The following is a 25,635-nucleotide window of genomic DNA, read 5'->3' as shown; positions in this document are numbered from 1 at the left end:
TTATTATGATACGCCGGTGGACGAGGACTCTTTGGGGGAAATTTGTTAATTTAATTTCCATGGAAATTCAATAATTGAAAGCTCTGAAGAGTGCTCAGCGAATGATGAAATAATCGTTTGGGCCTTTGATTCCGAATCCGTCACAATTTGACCCATTTATATAACTTAATTTTCGCTTTCAACTTTCAATTATGATAATGTTGAACGTCCGAATAAATAAAATTCTCTTTAAATTATAATCCCCTGTTAATCCGAAAGCATTTCAAAGGCGCGCTTTAATATTTACAAATAATTTCTAGACACAAACAAATCCGCGTCAATGCCTTGTGGTACTCGTCTAAGACTCGTCAAAAAAATTGTATAATTCATGGCAAATCGAGTCAAATGGGAAAACAACTTTCATTTGGCATTTAGCAATTGGCAAGGGTGTTTCAAAAAGGTAAAAACAAGTGCGGGCCATAACACAACGTCATTCGCACACTCATAAAGATATATCTGATGATCTATCAAATTAATTAGCTGCAGCAATCGATGGAGCATGCTGGACAGTGTAAATGGAAAACGGGTCAGTGGATAAAATGTAAAATCGGATGAAACCGGAAGATGTTCATCGAAAAACATTGGACCAAAATGGAAAGCAGCGACGCGACATCAGGCGGCAGCAACATTCGCATTGATCGCTTCGCTGCAGCAGCGCTGCTTCCAGCATTTCTCTGCTTCCATTACACTCGGGTTTTAGCACAAACGAGACTGCGCTCCCAAGAAAATGTCCTGAAGGACAGGCCGCTGCAAGCATTACTTTATGCAGTCGCTGCGCCGCCAGCGTTGCTTTAGTTCTTGTCTTTGTTGTTAGCAGCCAGTCTGCCGCAAGCTTCTGCCGACGCGACGCCTGCTTGTCGCCTTCCAGTGCCTTGCACTGCAGAAGGTTCTCGAAAAGCTCTGCCCGCCAGGCCATCGCTTCGTAAGCTGCTGCGGGCTTTTCTTGCTTTGTGGTCGCCTACGCTGCAGTTGCTGCTGCTGCTGCTGCTTCGGCTTCGGCTTCTGCTTCTGTCATTGCTTTTGTTTTTCTCTCACGGCTAATGCAGTCGCTGCTGTCTCTATCTGCTATTATCGTCGCCTCCGTCGCCGTAGGTACTGCGCTGCTGCTGCATTTGGCAGCAGTAATGACAGCAAGCAGATTTTGGCGATGACGACAACGACAACGGCGACGACAGCTTCAAATTGTGCAATGGACAACATAAAGGGGGAGAGGAGCGAATCTGAGAGACGAAGAACACAAGGTGCATGAATATAGGGTGAAGAGCTCTCTCTCCGTAGGCACCTACTGCCTCACCTTCTATTAACCTACCTTCCAAAAAACATTGCAGGAAGGAACAAAGAGATTTGATCGGATCGGATCGGAAAAAACAAATTAAAATGCAAATTTGTACGAAAATGAGTGTAAACAGAAACAACTTTAAGAGAGGGGGGGGGAGGAGATACAGGGAGGGGGATACAAGAAGAAGGTCTATGGAGTGCAGAGACGGAGTTGGGAACGGGAACGGAAGTCTCGTCTCTCGACATCGTGGAAAGCAAAAGCCAAAAACCAAATCACGGAAATGACCCAAAAATGAAGACATCAAAAAGTAGAAGACGACTACGAAGACATAGAAAATTAGAAGAAACAGTAAAAGCGATGCAACAGAGAGAGGGGAAGGGGACTTGGGAGAGAAGAAAACGAAGAAGATTCATCCATTGTTGTCGCTCTTTGAAGGTCGTCATGAGTCTGTGGGTGGGAACGGACGGAGGGGCCTGTGGAGCAAAGAAAGTGTTGAGCTTGAGCCAAATTGTAGTTGAGCCAATTTCCACGTCTCGCTTACACCGAAACCAACTTTGATTTGGGGCCACACTCTGGTGCAATCTTTGTGGGTGTTGGAGGTGGAGGGTTTGTGGGATATATGACAGGGAAAAAGAAGAGCTACACATTTGATCAGTGATCAATCGATGGAAGGATCTCTCAGAGCCAATTCTGGGATTCTGCTACCTTTTCGAGTATTACCTTCCAACTTAATGCATATTAAAATCAAAATACTTGGGTATATCCCAAAGCAATAAAAACATTCTTATTCTTACTTGTTCTTTTTGTGGATTTGCCATCCAAGTGGCAATAATTTAACGCTTAAAACGCTTTTCGCACCCACCTAAAACGAGAAAGAGAGAGAGAGAGAGAGAGAAATAGTGAGAAATATTAATAGTGGGTAAAATTAACTTTTTTATTTTTAGCCAAAAAAAAAGAACGAAACTTTGGGTTAGGACCAAAATTATTTATGGCATGTGGGTGGCTGTCCTCCGCGTGCTTAAGGGAGCCACTGTACAGTACAGAGAGGGAGAACCAGTATGTATATGTATTTGTAATTCCTGCATTTCCGTTTCTGCGGTTATGCTTCCCCATTTTTTCCCACATAAAAGTTGGGCGACAAAATTTGTGAAATTCCTACACTACAAAACTCAAGCGATATAATGGCTATTTTTTGTTGCTACTAAATGGTTATAAACAAAAAGAAAAAATACGGCACAATTTTTGCCAAATAGTTGGGGACCACAAAAGGAATAAAAATGACAAATATTTGTCGCTAGCAGTTTTCATTTAAAGCCAGAAAAAAATTTGGGAGGGTATGTATGCAAATTCAATAAAATGGTGCCCCTCGTCGCACCATTTGGAATCACCAAATGAAGGCCCCCAAAATGGAGCACTATAGAGATAACATCTAAACACATCTGTGGGTTCAGTGGTTAAATTTCCATACACAATTTGCCCCAAAAAATGTCCATCCAACCAACTAACAAAAATGTCCATTAATAGCTTTTCCATTTCCAAAAGCATTGAAATATTTCATCGCTCAATCGCATGGGAAAATCTTGTTTGTATTTTCTTATCATTTCTACACAGCAAATATTTGCCACATCTCATATCGTAGGAGCAGCGGCAGCAGCAAAAACAGGGGCAGAGAAATATGAGCCACAATTTGGCTAAAACTTTTAAACGCTTCGCACATTAAGTGTACAAAAAAAAGTTGGCCAAATCGCAGCCAAAACTAATGAACAAAAATTCAAAATCTGTGCCGGCAAAAAGATGAAAAATAAAATGTAATCAATATCCAGAGCCCAGCAGGGCATCGGGCATTGGACATCACGCATCGGGGTGTTGCATAAGCAAACACAATCGTTTCAATTTCAGTTTCCAAATAGCCAAATGATGTTTTTCAGCTTGAATTCAATTTAAAAGAGAGAGCTAGCGATGGCCAAAGGTTTTCCCTTCCATCACAGTCAGAATGGAAGTCAAAATGAATTATTGCTCTTTGGCCAAACTCATTTTGGGGCTTTGGACGTGTGTCTGTGTGTGTGTTAAATAAACATAAGAATACTCCTACTAGAAGGCAAAAGCCCAGGCATTTCTGGCATTATCTTGACTGTTATTTTCAACTTTTTTTGCGTGTGTGTGGCCTGAGGGCCAAAATGACTTGAGGCTGGGCCGAAGCCAAACTACGAGTGGGGGGTCGGGTCCCTCCCGGCCGCAGCAGCCTTGAACTGCTTCGGTTTTTTGACACAGCTGAGCATCAAATAAACACATACCCGTACCCGTACTCGTACCCGTATCCATAGCCGTGTTTGTACATGACACTCGTATGCCAGCCATGGCTATAGCTTACCAAACAATTTGTTTTGCTGGCCTGCCAATTTCTGTGCTCTTTTTTCGGTTTTTTAATACACTTACTTGAAAAAGCCCGGGCATAATATCATTTATTATGGGGATTGGACAGCGACAAAAAAACGCGGGAATATTGTCGAGCTGTAGAGCTGTACGTGAAGGTGGAAATATTGAATAATTGAAAAAAGTGCATTTGAACAAATTGCTGCCCATTTATGGATCATCTCTCTATCTCTCTCTATCGCCGTTTGATATTTTACTCATATCGGCGCGAGTGAGCGAGTAAGCGAGTGAGCCGGGGGTGGCGCCTGAGCAAAGCGATTGCGTAGGAGGCATCGGGTTCTTTTGGTACCTATATGAGAGTCTTTCTACAGGCCTACGATTTCCTTACTGATTGTAGGGGTACACTTAACAAGGATGCTACAAAGGAGGCGAATTCGTATCCAAGGGAGGAGACATCGGTCATAATTTCTGTGCATTGTAAAGGTAACATCTAAGAGGTTTTTAAAATCAATGAAGATGCAATGCTCCTTGGTAATCGTCATACAATCTATAGATCTGCAAACCTATGCTTTTACGGAATCATTTATATGCAAAATAAAATTCTTAATATAGAGAACTTGAAAAATCCATTGGAAAACCTATTAGTTTTATATTTTTTCTTTTAAACTTTTAAGAGCATCCATATTTCAGTCCCCTATAATCCAAGTCCCAGCCACAACCTTGTTTTCTTATAAAATTTGCTCTTTTTGGGTATGAACGAATATTTTGTAATTCACTTTTGGTCGCCCTGCAGTGGCCGGCCTCTACCGAACATTAAATCTTTATTTATTTTTATATTTTTAACACAAACATATACAACATTTTGGAGCTGCTCTTGCTGCTGTTTGTTGTGTTTTTTCGGTTGTGAATAAGACTTGTTAGGGGTCTGTTTTGGCCATTTGCATAAACCGCAAAATCTGCTTGTTTTGTATTAGCATTTTTTAGCGTTGTCTCTTTTTCTGTGTTTTTTTTTTCTTGGGTGTTCAAGACCGTCCAATAATTTCTTTGCTCTCGGGGGTCGTGTCTCCATCTTGGCCTTTGGGCATCTTGTTCTTGGAATTTTCTTCCTACTTTTTCCGTTTTTTTTTTTGAGATGAAACTTGAATTTGAATACGAGGAACAGAGTGATATATTCGCGGATTTAAATCTTTTGTCTTTTGTTGCTTTTTGAGGAGGCGCAGGATGTGTGGTTTTTTGTTCAGCTCCAAGGAGTATCCAAAGTCCTTTTCCGTCTCTGGACATCTTGCATATTTATCTTTATTAGGCTTTCACTCATGCATGACGAGAAACAGAAAAAACGGAGCCAAAGGAGCAGCGCACAAAAGTTCTGCCAGCATGCAAAATCAAAGACCAGATAGGGGCGGAGACACACCCACTGCAGATACAGATACACCCACACACCCACACACACGCACAGCCAGAGGGGGAGAGAGCGAGAGCGAAAGACAATGGAGAAAACTTAATAAGTTATCAATCAAATTTCGTCAATCGTTTTCGGGTCAAAGCAATCAATTTGCGTGATAAAGTCAAATGCCTGGACAGGATTCGGTGAAGGATATCTTTCAGCTGCACACCCCCCCCCCCCTCTCTCGCTGTCCATTGTACTACCAACAATCCTCTCTTGGCCATCAGTTTGTTGGCATTGTTTGTCTGACAGTTGTAAAGTGATTTGCTACGTGAATTGGGATTGGGATTGGGTTTGGGCGAAGGATGCACAGGCGTAGGCTTCATGGCTGTGGCTGGGGATGGAAATGGTCAGAAATTGGAAAATATGATTTGTATACATTAAGAGATTTGTTGTCAGCGCCATGGACAGGCAGCCAAAGATGATTTATATTGATATGAACCATGTGACACGAGATACATGATTCGGATAGGGTGTTCTGGTTAGCTTAGAGATTTTTTAGAAATATTCCAATAAATTAAGTAATCAAAAGTGTTGAGTCAAGGAACTCTGGCTCATGTTCGAAATGATAGTTAAGAGATTCAACAGATATCGGTAATTAAGAGCCACATACACATACAATTTATGGCCCTTTCATTACATAGACTCTGTATTTGTTGCTGCAAATTTTCAGAACAAAATATCCTACGTTGTAGGATTTTGGGACCGACTGTTGGGAGCTGTAAAGACGGATTCGAGTAGGCAGCGGTCCAAAGAGCGCAAGATCGTCGAGACCCACTCAACCAACATCTTGGTATTGTTTAGTCTCTGACATTACTCAGAAAAGTCTTCAAATATTTTCAAATATCTTTAGATTAGGGTTCTCAAAAGAATCAAAATAAACAACAAATAAAACACCCAAAAACGAAAGTTAACAAAAATACTAGTTCCTAGAGCAGAAGTTCCAATAAAACGAACAAGTTTCAAACGTTTTGACCCAGTTCACAATGGAACCCAATGGGACAGATCATATAAAAAAGTAAAAGTTCTCTTTTATTGTGGCAATAACAAAAAGTTGAGAATCGAAAGGCTGCTAATGAACCTTTCCAATGATAAAATTCAAATTAAATGTGAATCACATTTCAGCGACACTCATAGATACAATCCTATCCATCTGTAGATCTAAAAAAGCTTCATGTTCCAGCTTAAAGATATCCATTCTTCCACGATACCACGTTGAAAGATTAAAGATGTTTTTCTGATGGCCATAAAAAGACGCTCACTCGCTCCCCAATCATCGATATCCCCAGTTCCGTCAGCTAACCAGTTTCATGTCAAATTTAGCATAATAAAATCATAATCATCCGTCTATAAATAAGCAGAGATTCAGCCAAGAACAAAGCACAATACAAATGTTTTTCTGGCTGCGGAACAAATCAGGCATTGATAAATAATCATAACAGATTGTTATGTTCGAAGCCGAAACAACATTTCGGAATTCGGCATTCGATTTCCTGTTTATGCACCAGAGAGAAGCGATTCAAACGACAAAGTTTTCCCGGAAATACCGGAACTTGTCGTAGAACTCCCCATGTGCTGTGACTCGAGGAAAAACTTGTCGAGCAATCGACAAAAACTTTTAATGCCGTTGCGAGGAGTGGGTGGAGGGGCAGGGCCAAGTCGCAAGCAAACAAAAAGATATGCTAATGGAAAAACACATCCACAATGGAGCGTAAAAACTAGCAAAAATCATACACACGCACACACATTTAATTAAGCCGCAAAAACAGATTAAAAAGTTGACCAAATGCCAAGGGGCCAAAAAAAAAACAGCAACAGATACACGAGTATTGAAAGTATTCCCCATTGTGATGCCGAACGATGATGATTCGATGGTATGATGCTGGCCGAATGCCATGACGAATCAAAAATATGTGGGCAGACTTATAAATGAGCCAAAATACCCAGAAAAAAACAGTGCGTTTCACAAGTTTATGACTGCTTAAACTTCAATGATGGATAAAAGATTTGAAGGGAAAATATCATTTAATACTCAACACAAGAATTTATGGAAAACAGAAGATCTGTGGAAACATTTGATCCACAAATACAAGAAAATTTGTACTCAAAGACGTGGCCCTGGGTTTTGCCTGTACTGTATATTTTCCTATATGTATTCTACTCTTTCGTAACGCACTGTACCGCAACATTATTCGAGGAAGTGCTTGAGACTTGAAACTTCAAAATTCTTTATCGATTGCCTCAGAGACGAGAGACCAGAGACCAGAGCCAAGGCCAGCATGGAGCATCAGAGAGCATCAATGACATCTAATCGATGGAGACGGCAATAGAAACATCAAATCAACCAAAAAACTAAAAAAAAAATGCCATCAAATAAATTATGTGGCTCTTCTTTCCACTCGATGGGAACGGAGCTCTCAGGCGTCCAACTCGAGCGGACTCTCGTGAGTCTTTCAAGTGTCGTTGGGATCGAGTTGCGCAAGCAGTCCGGTCCTGAGACGACGATGACGACGATGATGGGTCAAGTGTGACCAGCCAAGTGAGTTGTAAACAAATGCGCATACCGCCACGGCTTATGGGTAAGCAGATTGATGTTGCCCACTGGATGCTGTACTGCTATTTTCGGGAACCCGCTCTGGGTTCCATTCCCCTTTTCCAGTCTGTCTGTCTTTTCCCTGTCTTGGGCCTCCTGTCCCCAAGCAAATAAACTTAAGTGCATTGGCTCGTAAGCCCCGCCCCGCCACGCCCCACCCCCACCGCCCACTCGAGTGCTTGTTAAATGTAAAGTATATGTCTCAGGTCGAGTATTTTAGAGTTAGGAATGCGTTCGGCTTCATTTGTTGAATGTGTGATGTGGAGGATGTGGGCTGTGGAGGGTGTGGGCTCTGGAGGGTGTGCGAGTGTGTACATGAATTTACTTGTCCTGAAGCCTGCGTGCTGCTAAATTGATTTTGAAGTGCGTAATGGGCACGAGAGTGTGTACCCATGTAAGTGTCATCAAATGGAGACCAAATTAACAACATGGTATGGAAAAGGCATAAAAGACTGGTAAATGTATGGGAAAATTGAAAAACTTACTAAGGGAACTCATAAAACTAAGAATTTTCTAGCAATTGGAACGTTATCTGTAATCTGTTGTCGAACAGAATCGATTATTACATCGATTAACAAGAAACAAATGAACAAATTGGATATAAAAGGCATAAAGGACGAATAAATGTATGGATAAATGGGAAAAAGCACAAATTACTAAACGAACCAATAAAAATCAGGCTTTTCGAACTATCGGAACCTATCTTATATCGCAAGACATCGATTACTACATCGCATGGAGGAATGAAGATTATAGAGCTCTGCTAGGGGGCACTGATATAATATCCTTCCTATAATCGATGGATCTTTTCACACTTCTTATAACCCCATAAACGCTGCCTGCCCTCCACCCCAGATATCATCATCTGCCGACTAATCCCTGATCATTTGCACCTGCTCTCCCAAATGAAGACAAACGACACTCGTAAAGATGAAAAACTAGCGTCAATTTGGATCTGCATGCCCCAAATCACTTTCTTCCATGCGAAGAAGTGCAGCTCTCTCATCATTTGCCGCCCAACACAGTGCCATCTGATCATTAGTCGTAGAGCTACATATTTCTTTATCGGGCGATCAAAGAAATTAACTAATTTGCTGGCATTTGCTGCGGAGTAACTCCAACTGCAGCTGAGAGTGCTATTGCGAGTGCCATTGACATTGAAAGTCGTGCCAAATGTTAATTAAGTTCATCAGCGAAATAATAAAAATAATCGCACACAATGAAGACATCAAAAAGCATTACAAAAATGTAACAGCAATGCAAGAAAGAAAGACAGAAATAAACAAGAAGAATGAAGGCAATGAAATAAGATAAACATAAACCAGAGCAGACTGGACAAATGGAAATGGACAACAAAAGGCATTCGAGATGGGAGAAAGCAGCGTTTGGAAGGCACGAAATGGGAGTTATGAAATACGTATGTACTCCCAGAAGGATTCAGAGGGATTTTCCCTAAATACTGTTGAGAAAAATCTCAGAACTGACGGGATGCTACATTCTGGAGAATAATCTTAATAGTTGGGATTGAATCCACATCTTAAAAGACCCTAACATAGCAGTAATAGTATCTAGATAAAGCTGACTTCTAGGGAGACATATGTACAATATGTATGTAAGTTTTAAGAGTACAATAGATCTAAAAGGTTGTGAATAGTTCATGAAACCCTGTACTATCATCATCATTACTCAATGGCATCAATCTCTCACCTTTGCGCGTCTTGCAGCATCGCCCATCGGTCGGTCGTTGTCCCTAGAGCCAGTCCCTTGATGGGGCAGTGTGCAACCATAGCCCATATAATGTATGTATCCCTTTAACAGTATCCTTCTGTTTTTAGAGGATTCATTTGATCCTTTAGTTCCGATCAGACATGCACGATCACGCACGAAATGGCGGTCCATCTCGAATCAACTTCACTTCACTTTTGCTTTGCTCTTTGAGCTTTTTCTCTCTTCTTTGCCCGCCCCTTTCTACACGCTTTACTTTTGTTTTTGCCGCCTCTGCCGCGCGAAGATGAAAGCAAAATTTCACTGACGTTGACGCTGACGCTGACGTCGACGGCGGCCGAACGAGAGTGAACCGAAATGAACTGAAATGAACGCCGCCGTGCCGCTCCGCAAAGCCGCAATTATGATAAATAACTGTATTTTCATATTGTAGTATTTATTGTCTCGTTTTTGCTTTATTTTTTGTGTATCTTTTGTTGCTGTTGCTGCTGTTGTTGGTGGTGTGTAATGACAGTGCAATTTATGATAATTTCTGGCCAAGGTCTCCGTGCAATAAACATAAATTCCTGTTAAGAGCCCCACAGTTAAAAGATGAACACAAAATGCAAGAAGAGGAGGAGTTGGAGCTGCAAATACACTTGTCACAATGACTTTTGTGGCAGACAGTAAAAAGTGATACGATTTTTAATGTAATTTGCGAGGATTATGGAGAAATTATATTGTTAAAAAAAACCCCAAATGATTGGTGGGATTTTGTATTCTTTAAAAGTCATTTGATTTTAATAAACAGAAAAACGCTGAAGAACTTCCTTCAAAATATGTATGGGGATATGCTCTGGATACCCCAAAAGACCCATCGAAATCATAGCACCCTCTTAAAGGGTGCCCCCCCCCCCCTTCCCCCCTTCAAACCAAGAGGTCAAAAACGTTGATAAATGGAACCCATGGCTGAGGGCCACAAAATAGGTAAATGTACAAATTTTCTTGTTGTCAAATTATATCGAAACTAATAAATTTGACAGGGCCATAACGAGCATGAAGTTAGGGGCAGTGCGGGGCGGAGCGGGGCGGGGTTCGGGCACCATACAAAATTGACTTGTCAATGGTTCAGCTTTTGTTTTTTTTGTGTCTTTTTTCTTTATTGTCTGTTGTCGTGTTTCTGTTTTTTGGTTCAGTTTATTGTCCGAAACAAGTGAAAGTGTCAACGCCATGAAATATGATAAATGACTCAAAGAATATGCTTCGAAAAGAGCGGACAGAGTGGATGTGGCAGGGTGGGGTGTGCCAGGGAGAGATAGTGCAGGAGCACGAGCGGAGGCTGTCCTATGCGGCGTATACGTTATTTATGTGCCGAACAAACTGCGGAGGGGCATATTCCGTTGGGTGGAGGAGTACAGTACCAGATTTTAAATTCCATAAAGGCCAGGAGAAAACCCTATGGCACACATTTATTTATAGGAATATTCAAGCAGTTTTAAGCACATCTAAAACTTTGCGCGCGGCACACTTTTCAACCCAAATATTGTCCTCGGCGCGTCCTTGTTTGGGGTCACACATTGTAATAAAGTAAATATGCGAAAGGACTAGTGGAGGGTCCTTATCTGGGACCAGCGCACGGCGTCGCACCAGATAAACTCTGCCACAACTCAGGGCGAATGCGTGCCCAGAATAATGAAAGGCATTTGAAAAGGGGGCTGCCGGGGGGGTACACTAAGCGTCATAAATATAGGGTTCCTTTGGTTAACCTTTGGACAAGCCCCTCCCGGATTAATGGCAACTTTATGGCCATGACACGCACTGTAGAGCCCAGTCTTTGGAATGCCGTTTGCTAATTTCCTTGGCATTCCATTGAGCTCTTCTGCCGCTGATGCTGCTGCTGCCACCACTTCAAGTGCTAATTATTTGCGGCCAACTGTTGGCCATTCACCAAAAAAAAGGGTTGTCGGCGGCGGCTTTCACAAAATTCTGTCAAAAGCAAATCTTTCTGAAGGTGCTAAAGATTTGCCTGGTAAATGTTTGTTTACGGAGAAGTGAAACGAAATGAAATGAAATCTATTCAGTGTAAACGCTGTTGTGCCACTAATGAGACGCACTTAAAGATCAGTGAAAAGATCTGCGAATGTCGAAAGGAAAGACATTTCTTCAAGATGATTTCACTAATTTGATTGTCTACGAAGAGAGTGTGGGGAAGCAGAGAAGAGAGGAAACAGATTTGCAGAGAAACAGATCAAATTTAAACCCTTAAATAGGGAATGCAAGAACTCTTCATTTGGGAGTAGATATAGCTTAGGAGTTTGTAGACTCCCATAACAAATTACCTGTGAATCTTAATTTTCATGAGCAAAGGTTTATTCAGAATTGAAAGTGGACATATTTCTAGGGATCGTTGGATCTGTGGAGTGTTGAATCTTAGGCTCTTCTAAAGGATTCTAACTTGTAGAAATATCAGAGACTTCTTATATAATTTAAGTGAAATGCTTTCCAGTGCTTTAATTCCCATTTCTACTCTTTTTTTACAAGCATTACCATTTCCTCTGGGTGCAGTCCAAAGAGATATTTAACTTTCATCAAGCTCTCCAACTTTCTTTCATAATCCTTTAAAATATCGCTCCTAATGAACCTTTTTGCCCCAACAACTCTCTTAACAGTCCTTAACTCTTCCTTAATTTGCGTCTACACTTTAACCTTTAACTGCTCCATTCCCCCTCCCCCAACAAAAATGGTTGATGATGGAACCTTTAGGGCTTTCGAGCGGCCACAAGGGAAAGAAAGATGTTGCATGGCGGCCAGAGACGAGACTCCTATAAAAGAGCAAGTTAGCGAAATGAATAAAATGGGAACACGAGCACACACACACCTGCCGCACATGCCACATATGTTTGCCACGCCCACACAATGCTCTGGAGTGGGCGGTAACAAAAGGTAACTTCTGGGCTAACAGAAAAATGAAAAAACTACGAGAATGATGATGATGATGATGATGGAGAGGCCCGCAAGTCATTGCAGGTGCACGAGATGAAGCCTGCCACAGAGGGTGCCACAGAGGGAGGGTGGGGTAGTAGCCCTAGTTGCAACATAAGTATTAGCTTCATTTTTGCAGCATTTAGCCGCTTTCCCGCTTCTCATAACCCCTTTTGCCTTTGTAACTTTGTTTGCAGTTTTCTTCTTCATATTTTTCCCCTTTTTTCCCTTCTTTTTTTTCTTTTTTGTGTGTTCCCCGTCGAGCCGCCTCAAATGAATTGAATGTGAAAAATTTAAATGCAAACAGCCGCAGTCGACGCAACAGAGTCAGCCTTGCCCTGGTCCCCCGTCCCCCTTCTCCCGCCTGCCGCCCCCTCTCTGATGTTTCTGCTTGCCTTGCAAAAGTCGAGTCCCAGCTCCCGCCCCCGCCTTCTGTACAGTCTCGGCAAGAGTTCATTGTACCATCTCGCTTAGTTGAAGAGTCGTCTCTGAGTCCAAAACAAACGATGCTTTTGATTGGACAGCCAGCCCCACAACCCCTCCCCCACCCCCAGAAGGAGACGAGGATTGTTAGAGCCTCCCGAGATCGGGTCAAAGACTCGACGACTAGGCCGCGCCCCCCCACACGCATTGCCCTGAATATGAATACTTTTTCCCATATTTTTTAGCGCCCTCTGGGAATCTGCATCGTAGGCATTTTCATTGCAATTTCAATTGGGGATCAATGCACCGAAATATAGTTATCCTGACTGTAGTTCTAAGAGTTCCTAAAGTATATTTAAAACAAATAAATTCCACATAAATTTGGAATACAATAAGTAATGGCTAACACGAGGAACCCTAAATGTAGTGCTTTTGATAATCTTCTCCCTAGAAACACTTTCGGTGCACTATGCTGGGGCCCACTTCATCGTAGTCCTCTTTGGTGACCCACATCTGCTGGAACACCGAGAGCGAGGAGAGAATCGAGCCGCCGAGCCACACGGAGATGCTGCGATCTGAAGGGGCATCTATCTTGATTCTCGTGGTGGAAGGCGCCAGGAGGTTCAGCTCCTTCTGCAGACGCTCCGGCAGGCCCGCGAACATGGTGGTGCCGCCGGAGAGCACAATGTTGTTGTAGAGATTCTTGCGAATGTCGACCTCACACTTCAGAATGGACTTATTTGTGGCCTCGTGAACGCCACAGGACTCCACGCCCAGGAGCCCCGGCTGGAACAGCGCCTCGGGGCATCGGAAACGCTCGCTGGCGACGGAAACCGTCTGTCCGTCGGGCAGCTGGTAGGACTTTTGCAGCGACGAATCGACCGACGCCTTGTGCATCTCCTGGTCAAAGTCCAGGGCGACATAGCAGTGCCGTTCCTTGAGATCTCGGACGATCTCCCGCTCGGCGGTGGTCTGGAACGAGCTGCCACTCTCGTGCAGGATCCTCATCATGTAGTCGGTGAGGTCGCGTCCTGCCAGCTCCAGGTGCGAGACGCCGTGCGTCACGGCGTAGCCCTCGAAGATGGGAACGCTGTGGGTGACCCCGTCGCCGGAGTCCACCACCATGCCGGTGGTGCGGCCAGTGGCGTACAGGGTGAGCACCGCCTGGACGGCCAGGTACATGGCCGGGGTGTCGAACTTCTCGAACATGATCTGGGTCACCGTCTCGCGGCTGCCCTTGGCGTTCAGCGGTGGCTCTGCCAGCAGCACGGGGTGCTCCTCCGGCGCCACCCCCATGACTTTGTGGAAGGCGTAATGCCAGATCTTCTCCATGTCATCCCAGTCAACGACAGCGCCCCGCTCTATGGGATACTTCAGGGCCAGCACACCGCGGGACTTCTGCGCCTCATCGCCCACATAGGCTTCGACACGGCCAGCTCCATACGGACGGTTTGACCCAATTCCCAACATTGCAGTCACGTGACGTGGTCGGCCGACAATCGATGGGAAGATGGCGGTCGGAGCATCATCCCCACCAAAACCGACTTTGCAAATCCCCGAGCCAATGTCCATAACCAGAGCAGCCATCGCCTCGATTCGCGATCCTCGATTCTCGATCTGAATGGATTCAGGCCTGCGGTATATCCAAAATAGCTCTTTTTCGAAGAGTTGAATAATTTTTTTAAAATATATTTTTTGGGACTATCTTTTGTGTGACAATTGAAGAGGCAGCTACTGATTGAAGGGAAGGGAAGGCCTACTCTTGGGTCAAATTTTCTCCGGGGTTCCACCTTCTCTGGGCTTGTAAAAACACAGCATACTTATTCTCGTATTTATGGGAACCTTCAATTATGGCTATCCCTTAACCCTTGGCTGAAACATTGCAACCAGCACTTACACACACCCTCCCCTGCCCCCGCCCCCCTCTCTCTCGAAATTGAAACATTTCTCCACGCCTTGACATGTCTGTCTCTCTCTCTCTCTCTCTATCCACCTGTATGAAAGCAAAGTACCGTACACTGGCTAACAAGCCAACTAGTCCTCAGATGTGTGCACATCTGTGAAAATGTGCTCGTATGTGTGGGCAACGTTCAAATGGGCACAGAATCAGCGAGGGGGAAGAAGGGGATGGCTGGCACAGCCAGACAGACGACAGCTCTCCTGTTCCGCTGCTCTCTTCAGCTAAGCCGCTCTCTGCCTCGCCCTCTCTCTGTCTGTCACGCTGCCAGTGTATGAGGCCACAACTGTAAATCATCGCAGACACTCGCACACTCATACGCTCACCGAAAACGTTCCCGACCTGGACTCTACCTGTCTCCTTCTCCAGGCAGTGACGTTTCATGTTTATTTATAACAAGAAACGAAGGATTAACAAAGCAGCAACGACCCAGAGATACCCTTTAGCTCCAGTAGATCGATGGCCTGGGGCAGGCCACTCTTTTGAGGCGACTTTAAGTTCTTTGGCCACACAGTTTAGCAATTTCTAGTGTGGAATCCCCTGCATCCGCCACAAGAAGACTCCTTGGTCGCACACTTGAGCCGGCTCTCTATCAGAATCATAATACCCTGGCCACTCAAGGCCATAAAAGCGAAGCGACCGCTCAGGCGGGCGGAGGCAAAAGAGAATCGAAAAAAGTTGAGCAAAGCCCACGTCAGGGCGCCGACGATTGTATGCCCTTCTTGACATATGAAGGGTAGTAGGTTTAGATATAAACTAGGATATATTGCTGTTAAATCATTATTGAATGAATCTTTAGATGGAGCCTTAAAGCTGAAAGGAATGTACTGTGATCAAAGAGGGTTCAAAGATTGCTCTCTAGTTGATTGCCCTGCGCTACCTGCTCAAAAGTCGATATGCCGTCTGTGCTTAGGGTATTGAAAAAAAGAAAACAGTTCGTCGTCGATTGAATGTCTTTTGTATGTGGGTCAGCAATGCAGCAATGGGTGGGGGAGGCAGCGGGAGCGGGAGAGGCTATGACAGAGGAAGATTCTGGGGCAGCAGAGCAGAGGCGAAGCGAGGCGAGGCGAGGCCGTTCAACGGTTAAGCAAACAAGTGAGCGCGGGACGCAACGCTGGGTGGACAAGTGCCCTGGTCCCGGTTTCGCTCCTCTTCCCCTTTTTGCCGCAGGGAAGGAGAGGGGAGAGAGAGAACTTGTTTTTAATCGTTGTCAATGGCCAAAACGTTAAGTGTCCCGTTCGGTCGCTGGATGCTGTGGACGATGTCGATGCAGTGGTCAGTGCCATGGCGGATGGGAATGCAGGAGGAGGAAAAGCATTTGCGGACCAATTTTCAGGCTGCATTCGAGACTGGTTTTCCAGTGTGCGTGCCTGTGTGTCGGTGTTTGTGTGTGTGTGTGTGTGTGTGCCCCTTCCACCGAAACAGGTTGCACTGTTAGTTGCACTGATTCCATTCGCTGATCGCTGTAAATCAAAGAGTGTGTCCCCAGACTCCCCTCGAATCGAATCGAATCGCAGCCCCAACCCCCAACCCCCTTGCCCCCCCTACCCCCTGCAGACAGCACTCTCCACATGTCAAATGGAATAATTACACAAGTGGCACAATCTTTTTTGTTGTTTTTTGTTCGGCTTTTTTCGCGAGGCGAGTGAAAGATATCGGATACCGATAAATGTCCGCTTTAATATAGCTGTATTTAGCAACATGAATCACTAACCGAAACCGTTTACGCAGACCTAAATAACATAAACACATAAACACATACATCCACGAGCACTTAATCGTGACTGCGTACACATGTAGCTACACTTTGTTGCCGATACAAGTTTGCCGATGTGTGTGTTGCGATACCCTTATGGTGGTACAGGGTATTACAGGACAAGCAAGCAAATGGAAATTCGGAGCAGAAATCATGGCTGTGATTATCTCTCTATTATATAAATGGGTCGTGCAATATTTGACTCAAATCAGCGCACGAGGAAAGCGAATGTGCATGTGCCTTCCTCCTAGGATGTACATATTATTCTGTCACTTAGTTAAACTTCTACCCAGCTATAGCGATATCTTTTTGAAATGTACTCAGTTCTATTCTTACATTTCTTCTTACCTACAAAAATCTGATACAAATCGAACTGAAAAGCAGTAATAATTCCATCCAAATTCTATACAAATCATACCACTATGTTTCTACAATAATTACTACAATAATTAGAGAAGTCTTAGTGAGTAAAACTACTTTGGTTTTTGTAAATTCGTCTAGAATATAGAATAAACTCCAGAATTTGGAACATACCATACAATAATAAAGTCAATCTTAAACAGTTTGAACAGAATTTAAGATCTATATAGCCTCTAAATCTTCTCCATCTATACCTTATATAGAAACAACCCGTATAAAAGAGTATTTTCTTCTTCGTACCAAAAAATCTTGACTCTTTTTTCCAACTTTTGTTGTATTTCCAAATGATTGGCTGCAATTTGGTTTCGTGCGCGTTGATTTGAATTTTTTTCTACTGTTCCCCGCGCATTGGATTTTGATTTTGTTTTTGTTGTTTTTCGTTGGTATTTAATACGCATGACTTCAGCTTGATTTGTTGGTATTTCTTGTTTTTTTCTGCATTGTTATTTATTTATTTACTTGTGTTGCAACTCTTGTCGCATTAGTATTTCGTTTTTTTTAAGCCCTTTTTTATACCCTTGTTTTATGGTGTTGTTTTTTCTGTGTTTTAAAATATTTTTGGTGGGAGAACTACGATGATGTAAGAGGTTTTTCTTGCTGGAGTCCATGGATCCATGGATCGCTGATACTAAAGATGACTAAAGATATGCCTCTTTTCTTGGGAACCTTTAGTGAACGGAAATTCTTTTAAGTTTTACCTGATTCTCGACATTTTTTCAGTTCTAAATTTCAAATTTCCAATGATTTATTTAAACATTTCCAAACAAATTTTCTTGCCATGAAATGTTTATTTTAGAAACCCAAATATTAATACCCATCCCGAGTCCTGTCCACAAAAATCTCCCAGGTTTCTTTCCCCGTGAACTCAAATATCAATTCCACTTAATGACTGCAACATGAATTGCATTCCATTCCCCGAACACACTTCGGGGGCTGTTGGCACCTCCGGGGATCCCATAGATACACTCCATGCAGCTGCAGAATCCTCGAGCCCCAACCCCCAACAGCAACCGCCATCGACAACAACATGTATCTATGTTTATCTTGGCCCCCCCCTCGCCATGGTGGGTTTTCGATGGTGTGCAGCAGGATTTCGGTTCGCATTTCCAAGAGCAAACTGTACAAGTCAATTGAAATTGGAATCGGAATCGCAATCGGAATCGGAGAATGAAGCCAAGTTGAAAAACGGCCTCAAATAGGCATATAAACATCGGCAAATTGCCAGTGGAACGGCAAACGGCAAAAGGCATCGGCAAACGGCATCGGCATCTCAGTTACCGCATCATCAAACATCATTATTATGTCTTGGCCTGGCCAAGAAAACAAGTGGGAAACAAAATACCCAAAAAGAAGCACACAAAAAAAAACGAGTCAATCGAGTTAAAGGAGAGGGGGGGGGGGGGGGAGTGGGGAACGGGGTATGGGAATACTCGTATGGCTCCCAGCACTGACCGACAAACAGTTGTGTGTGCTTTCGGTATTTTTGGTGTTGGGAAGCGTAACTAAATGCCCCAAAATCAAAAAGCGTGGCAACAACAGCAGTCTGCAGCCTCCAGCCTCCACCAGTCGTGGCCATTAACGGTTAATCTGGGCTCTTCACCAATTTACGGGCTGTGCGCCGTGCTTCGTGCGCCGGAGAGTCCAATCTGCCAGCCAATAGCCAATCTGTGTCACATATTACTTATGTGCCACGCTCTTCCCCGCCCTACACTCGGGGAAAAATGGTTCATGGAAAATCGAAAGCATTTCGAAACGTTTACTTTAAGCCTGTTCAAGCGGCTCTAAATGGGGCCTAAAGAGTGTTTAGTGGAGGTCGAAATCGGAACCATAAATGGTGTCGTTGGTAGATCGAAATATGTCTCTTTAACATTCGCCAAGTGAACGAAAGGATCACCAAGGATGAATGACATTTCAACGTTTAACTTTAAGTCTGTTCGAGTGGCTCTAAGTTGGGCCTAAAGACTGTTTTGTGGAGGCCGAAATCGGACCCATAAATGGTGTCGATGCCGCCTATTTGTAGTCCCGAATCCTACCCAACATTCTCCAAGTGTACGAATGGATCCCCACAGACGGATGACACACCATTCCATTCCATTGGCTCCACACATTGACACGACTCGACCTTCTGGCATTCCTCTGGCAATTAGCCGCGTTTATGGCTCTGTTTTGCTGTTGCCTGCCTTTGCCTCTGTGGTGGCTGTTTAGCTGTTGTTCTGCAGTTAAATGTTGCATGCCACATTTGGCACACATGACATGCGACATGTGTTTCTGATATACCAATAGCCGATGGCCATCCCTCCACCCACCCCCTACCGATGTATCCACCAAAACATTATGGCTAATTAATGAAATTCGCACTGGATTTTCGGCAGGGGGGTGGGGGTACGGCCCTCTTAATTGGTTATTTATTTTGTTTTATGAGCAATTCCAGTGTTTCATTTCCATTTCCATTTCCTTTTTCGAATTTTAATTTGGTTTCTTTTTGGCTTCACTTCGTTTATGTCTTTTTCTGTGGCTGCCGACTATCGGGGGGTCATTGGGCTAGAAGTTAATGGGCGCCCGCTTAATGGGTCATTTGAGAGCTGTCCAAAACAGACACAAAGCCGAGACTTGGCCCGGCCATAAAGGTAATTAGCCAAAAATCCAATGCGGCGATCGGCGCAGTGGGTCAATGTTTGGGGTCGACCGCCACTCGGTGGAGTGTGGAGTCTTTTCTGGAGGGTTTACCTGGGTGCTGTTGACATACCTGGAAAGACAGAAATAAAAGATCAAATTAGTTTTGGTTTACCAAAATTCCTTCTGCGGAAATTGCTTAAATGCTCACAAAAGAAACATTTTGCAATGTCCAGGGTTATTCAAGAAATCAAATTGAAAATCCATTTCCACACAAGAACAGGAAATGCCAACAACCAGCCCCAAAATGTGACGTTGCACAACACTTAATGACAGCCAAGGACGAGGCGAAAGGATGGTAAGAAATGCATAAATTTTGCATGCAATATGCATATTAAATTCAATAAATTTTCTCCACTGAAAGCACAACAGAGGAGACCAAGAGGCGGGGCGGAGGGAGAGATAGATGCAGACAAGCTGCCGACAGTGAGCTATGGCCAAAGGATATGCACAAGGATACCTAGCATCTCAAATTGATAGACATTTTTGGAGAGGCAGAAAGCCCGAAAGGAGAGGCGAGAGCCGAGTGGGTGGTCGATTGGTTGGGCAAAGAGAAATAGAAAGGAGAAAGTCAAGGGAAAAAGTGGGTGCCCTGAAAGGGGATTCTCGTACGCGCCCAATTGCCAAACACTTTTGCTCTTTTGCCGGGGCGACAAAGTTTATTTAGCCCTTGACTTGGGGAATTTTTTGCAAATATCTCTGCCTGTGTCCTTGGGGCTAGGATAGTCACTCAAAAAAGGTAAGCAAAAGTCGAAGGGACTCGCGCTGTGTTCTAAAAATACTTGGGAATTGCATGACTTCTGCATGGGCCGCCGCCAGTGGAGTGAACCAATCATTAAGTAAGAAGAATCCTTGATTGGTCTAATAATAGAGCTGCCAGGCCACGGCAATTGGCAATTGGAAATGGACCTCCTGCCACGCCTCCTGCGGCCTCACATATCACGAATTGTCGGTTCGAGTTCTCCCTCTCTCTGTCGCTGTCGCTGTCTCCATCTCGCTCTCAATGCAACGAAAAAGGAATGCGCGCAACATTTAATTAAATAACAGACAGGCTGAAATCCAGAGATGAAATCGAAAGAGTGTCTGGAGAGGAGAGGAGGGAGGAGGAGGATGGGCATAGGCCCAGTGCTGCAAATGTCCATTCAGTGCGTGAAATGTCAGGGTTTTACCAGCACGGATTGCACTAATTTTAATCGATTTTTATCGATTTTTAATTGATTGTAATCTAAATCTTAATGTAATACAATCCACCATCAATCATGCATGATTATGGGCTCTGGAACCATCGTACCGCTTCGGGCCCTGGAAAGGGGTGCCTTTGCACGCACATCTCTAATACGAAATCTCAATATTTCAGCAGGCACTGTCCTGTCTCTCATCGGCTCTGCATTCTTCCTCTGCAGCCTCTGCAGCACTCTAGTGCCTGCCACATGCCCCTCCGTGCATTGTTCCGATTGCTTTTTGGTGCACAAAAATAGTTCCAGCTCTAAAATTGCAAAAATTCAAAATAACAAATTGCATCGATGCCAGTGTCCTTCAAGCCACGTATCGCTCTCTCTGTCCCACCCTGCCGCATGCCTCAATCCTGGTATCCCTCTGTTGCATGCCTCCTGCCTGCCTGCTGTCCCTCGCTGTTGCTTCTATTTCCAGCTATTTTATAAATGTTGTTTTTATTGCTTTTCAATAGCGGCGGCGTAGCGCTGCGGTCGTCAACTTTTGCCGATTGGCAGGCAGCAGGCAGGAGGCAGCCGACAACCGCAATTGCTTCTGTAGCAGCCCTCCCCAGCTCCTCCCCTGCTCCCCTGCTCCTCCTCTGATACTCTGTTCATTCGATGCTGCTGCTGTTGCTCTTTCTGTCACTGCTACTGTCTCTGCGGGACTGTACCACCGAAAAACAAGCACTCCCCACAGTGTCAGGGGCGTCGTTAGTGTAAATTTATAACTGGCAAGAGCCAAGACTGGATATTTCTAGGGTGGACTGTAAAGATTAAAAGAGAGCAGAGGGAGAGGAAGAGAAGGAGCGAACTGATCGAAGCTGGATCGTAAAATCAAATTTATGTCTTGTAATGTATTAGATATTTTCTTATCTGAAACTACAATTTGTTAACAAAATTGTTTCCATTTTTAGGATTATTTGACAGATTTAATGGCGTTGCATATTAGCAAAAAATGCATTGATGGTCGATAAATCTTCCATCAAATCGGGTTTATCCTATCTTGAAGTGTTAATAAATACACCTAATTTATTAGCCATACAATTTATTATTGATATTTATCAATAGCGATATAATTTACGAGTTTAGACTAAGGAAACCGGGTAATAAACCACAGAATACTCGCCTGAGTACCTCTTGAATAACACAATGGTGTGCCTTCTCTATTGTACAAGTTCTCTGGCATATCTTTGTGATTTTTTTGGTGCATTCAGGGCTTAACTAACCGTAGAAATATATAGGGATATATGTACATACACATAGGGCATATAGTACTCGCACCCCACTATTGTGCAATCATAAATCAAAGCTCCCAAGTTCTGCCCACTTTTGATGGTCGTTGTAATCCAGAGCTCAACATTCCACACACACACGCGAGAGGGTATTCATTCCACTTGGAGTTGCATCCACACACGACTGATCCCCCCCCCCACCGCCTGCTGGCCACGTCACTGGAAGCAGGACAACGGCTTAGTGTCCTTTCTGCTGCCGCCGCTGCTATCCTCTGTTCTATTCTCTGCTCTGTGCTGTTCTGCACGGCTTGGTTGGCACCCGAACCGCGAATGCAATTAAATAGAATATATCGCCAGCTTCCAGACTCAGCTCCAAGGTCGGTCCGGTCCGGTCCGGTCCGGGCTGGTCCCCCCCTGCGGCTTTGGGCTCCACTTCCCTGCGGACTTGGCCAAAACTCAAACTAAAACTCAGCCAACTGGCAATAACTCAGGCAGTTGCTGGTTTTCTATACCCTTCAGGAAGGGTGTTCCCGCTCTGATTAAAGCTGCACCTTCATTCGATTGGCTTCAGAGCCGAGTGGAACCTAATGGGAACACCTTTCCCCCGTAGTTCTAGGGTATCATTAGCATCGAAAGACCCACCTCTCCTTCTGCTGTGGTCGTCGGCGGCCTAGTCCAAGGGAGAAGTAGGCGGAATTCTCTTCTCTTTCTGTTTTTCGGCCGCTTGTTAAGTAATTTTGTTAATAGCTGCACCAACGGCAGTGGCTTCAATAAATCTTTTTGTGTGGCTGCCACAATTCGCTGCACATTTCATGCTCTCTTTGCCGCTGCCGTAGCCGTTGCCTGCCTCTTGGGCTATAGCTATTAAATGGAAACTAGTTCACTCCACTCTAGAAGGCTCAATCGAGTGCCTGCACCTCCCACAAAATGCACCACAAAATACAGAAAATAAACAAGAAAAAAATTGAAATAAAATACAAATAAAATTGTTGCACGCATATGATCGGCCCCAAGAGGGAAAGGAGGAGGAGGGGCAAGGGGAGGGGAGGGGAGTGTACAAATCATTTCGCAGACTTTCACCAGAGCTTCGATTGCCACAAAACAGAAACAGAAATAGCAACAAGACGGCCAAAGATAAACATAATAATAGTACAAATAAACAAATGATTACTTTGTCGAAAGCCCAGAATAAACAGCGAGAGCGAAATGCAAGGCGATGCCTAATGGCGATACTCTATCTTTTGGGGGCAGAGGCTGCTGGCTTTTGTTACGGATTTGGCCACACAAATGATGGGGGAAATTGAGGAATATACTTATAAAAGGTCCACGGCACAGTAGCTTTGCTCTTGGGCCAACCCCTGGCTCACACGCCCCTTACGATCGTCTCACGTCTTCGCTTCGGTGGCGCCGATTTCAGGTAAATATTGGGACAACGAACTGTTTTTATATAATAGAGATACAAACACAATCTTGCAATCTATTGGACTGTATCAGAAGCTATAGGCTATAGCTGATACACAACTGCTAACCTCAACCTCTAATATAATAATATTAGTAGGGCATTAAGGAGCTTGATTTGAATGCATAGACACGTTAAAAGACTTAAGAACCTCTTGGGGATCGTCTGAGTAAAGGGAAATAAGCAAAGGAACAAGTTTTCCCATAAGCCTAAGGCTTAGGGATTGCCTAATATTTCTTGCTGCTTAAAAAAAATCTCGTTGGGATCAGTCTTGCAGGAAATCTCTCTATCTATATAGTATATCTATATCCCTATATAGTCTTCAATATCCATATAGAATAAGTCTTTATCTGGCTGCACGATCATCTATATATCTATATATCCATCTATGTATCTATGACCACCTCCAGATATCTTTACCATCGCAGTATAGATCTTTCTACCTCAGTCTCACTCTATAGATCGCTCTGTAGCGATCACTCTCTCTTTTTCTATCTCTCTCTTGGTCAGACTTTCTTCATGTTTCGATGCTTCCATTTCCATTTCTATGCAACACCCATGACCATTCATCTGTCACTGAACTCATATTTTGCCATGAAATCACGATAGTCTTTGACCCCTGAATGGAAACAAGTACGTGGTCTGGTCATCTCGTCTAAACTTTTCTGAACTCACGGAGATCTCTTCACTGGTGAATATCGTAACACTCAGAGTCGTGGCAGAGTCGTTGCACGAATGAGTCTGGACACCAGGCAAAGCATTGAACTCTGTGATGGCTTTCATCTACAGATACTAATGCTAGAAATATCTATTCTTTTGGATATCTAATGCAATCCTTTAGCATCCCCCAAAGAGTATCTACATTACACTCTTCCTTTCTATCTTTTAATGCCATTTCATTGCTTTTGCCTCTGTTTGTGGCTCATTGTTTATTCTGTTTCGCTTTGGCCCTCGTCAGAGTTGGCCAAAAGCCTTTTTTCCGTTGACCCACTGACGCTGACAAAATTCACTAATTTTCAGTGGCGGAAACGGATTCGTTTGCTGTTGTTTTGAGTTGATTGCAGGCGATTACGACTGTCACCCCCCACCAGCCCTCCCGATGCGACCCGTCGCGAGGCTTCACCCTTTTTTTATTTCTGTCCGGCTCTGTCGTAATTTGCACCTGTTGCACCTGTGTTGCAAGCCGAAATGCACACAAGCTTACACAAATTTTTTTGCGTGGCAGCTAAGCAGCCGCTTGTGGCTGCCACATACTCGTACATGGCAGAGTCTTGGCTAAATGGAATTTAATTATACGAAAATAATTACGCGCTCATTTTGTTGGCTTTGTTTTAATTGTTTGACGTTTGCTTAATTTGCCTCATTAGAAACTATTTTTTAGTGCGGAGTTTTGTTTGTGCTTCAGTTTCAGCCAGCAGGTTGCTGCCACTGCCGCCGCTGCTAGTTTTTCAGCAATTTTCCCATTTGGGTCAGTTACCGACGTCTGTCGATTCGAATTCGTATAATATTTTGCACTGCAACTCAATCTTTTATGGGGTATCACTAACCCTACGAGGGTATTACTGTTTTGCGGAACCATTAGACCCAGAGGCACACAGGCATTTGTACGAATATTCCTGAGTTTTTTGATACATCTGTGACTGTCAATGGCATTTGAAGGGTTGAATAAAATTATTCAAATATTGGAAAATTTCGGGGGCCGCCTCTCAATCGATAGGGAAACACTTCTTCCATCACAATGCATCTATCAGCTGATTCCTGTCACAATTCGCAGAAGCTGCGCCATTTTGTTTGTGTTTGACAGCTAGGAGGCTGTCAGATAGACTGACAGATGGCAGGCTTCCTCGTAATTTGAAGAGTACTTGGAAAAAGGTGAATTCCTGTGCTCATTAAGCTTTTTTTTCGGGGAGGAAAACCTGCACTGAAACCAAGGCTAATCTGGATCAATACTATGGGCACTCTGCTTCATAAATTTTCATGGTAAAATAGGGATTTGCTGGCCTTAAAAACGAGATTAAAAGGGCGAAAAATTGTATATGAATATCTGTCATGGGAGGCAATCGTTTGAAAACACAGAAGGACATCCT

At 43.9% G+C, this 25,635-nt stretch overlaps 2 protein-coding genes across 5 annotated transcripts in view; both read right to left on the bottom strand.

The window, feature by feature from the left end:
• The window catches only part of haf (leucine-rich repeat and fibronectin type-III domain-containing protein hattifattener), a 62,629-nt gene that overhangs the window by 24,414 nt on the left and 12,580 nt on the right, over window positions 1-25,635 (bottom strand). For 2 of the 4 annotated variants that reach the window (XM_015180907.2, XM_015180908.2), the window contains exon 1: window positions 2,113-2,151. The exons of the other annotated variants lie outside the window; for them this stretch is intronic. In XM_015180907.2, the coding sequence (XP_015036393.1) occupies window positions 2,113-2,136 (24 nt within the window). In that variant the 5' untranslated portion in view covers window positions 2,137-2,151. Of the gene's footprint in view, window positions 1-2,112; window positions 2,152-25,635 lie in introns of those variants that run through there. 4 annotated transcript variants of the gene reach the window in all.
• On the bottom strand, window positions 13,170-14,605 carry LOC6903211 (actin, clone 302-like). Its single transcript, XM_002132876.3, has one exon. It carries the CDS (start codon window positions 14,422-14,424, stop codon window positions 13,285-13,287), a length of 1,140 nt encoding a protein of 379 aa, XP_002132912.2. The 5' UTR covers window positions 14,425-14,605; the 3' UTR covers window positions 13,170-13,284.

This window comes from Drosophila pseudoobscura, chromosome 4 (genome assembly GCF_009870125.1).
Source record: "Drosophila pseudoobscura strain MV-25-SWS-2005 chromosome 4, UCI_Dpse_MV25, whole genome shotgun sequence".
In the NCBI taxonomy this organism is placed as follows: Eukaryota; Metazoa; Arthropoda; class Insecta; order Diptera; family Drosophilidae; genus Drosophila; species Drosophila pseudoobscura.
This window is presented reverse-complemented; position numbering and strand designations above follow the sequence as displayed.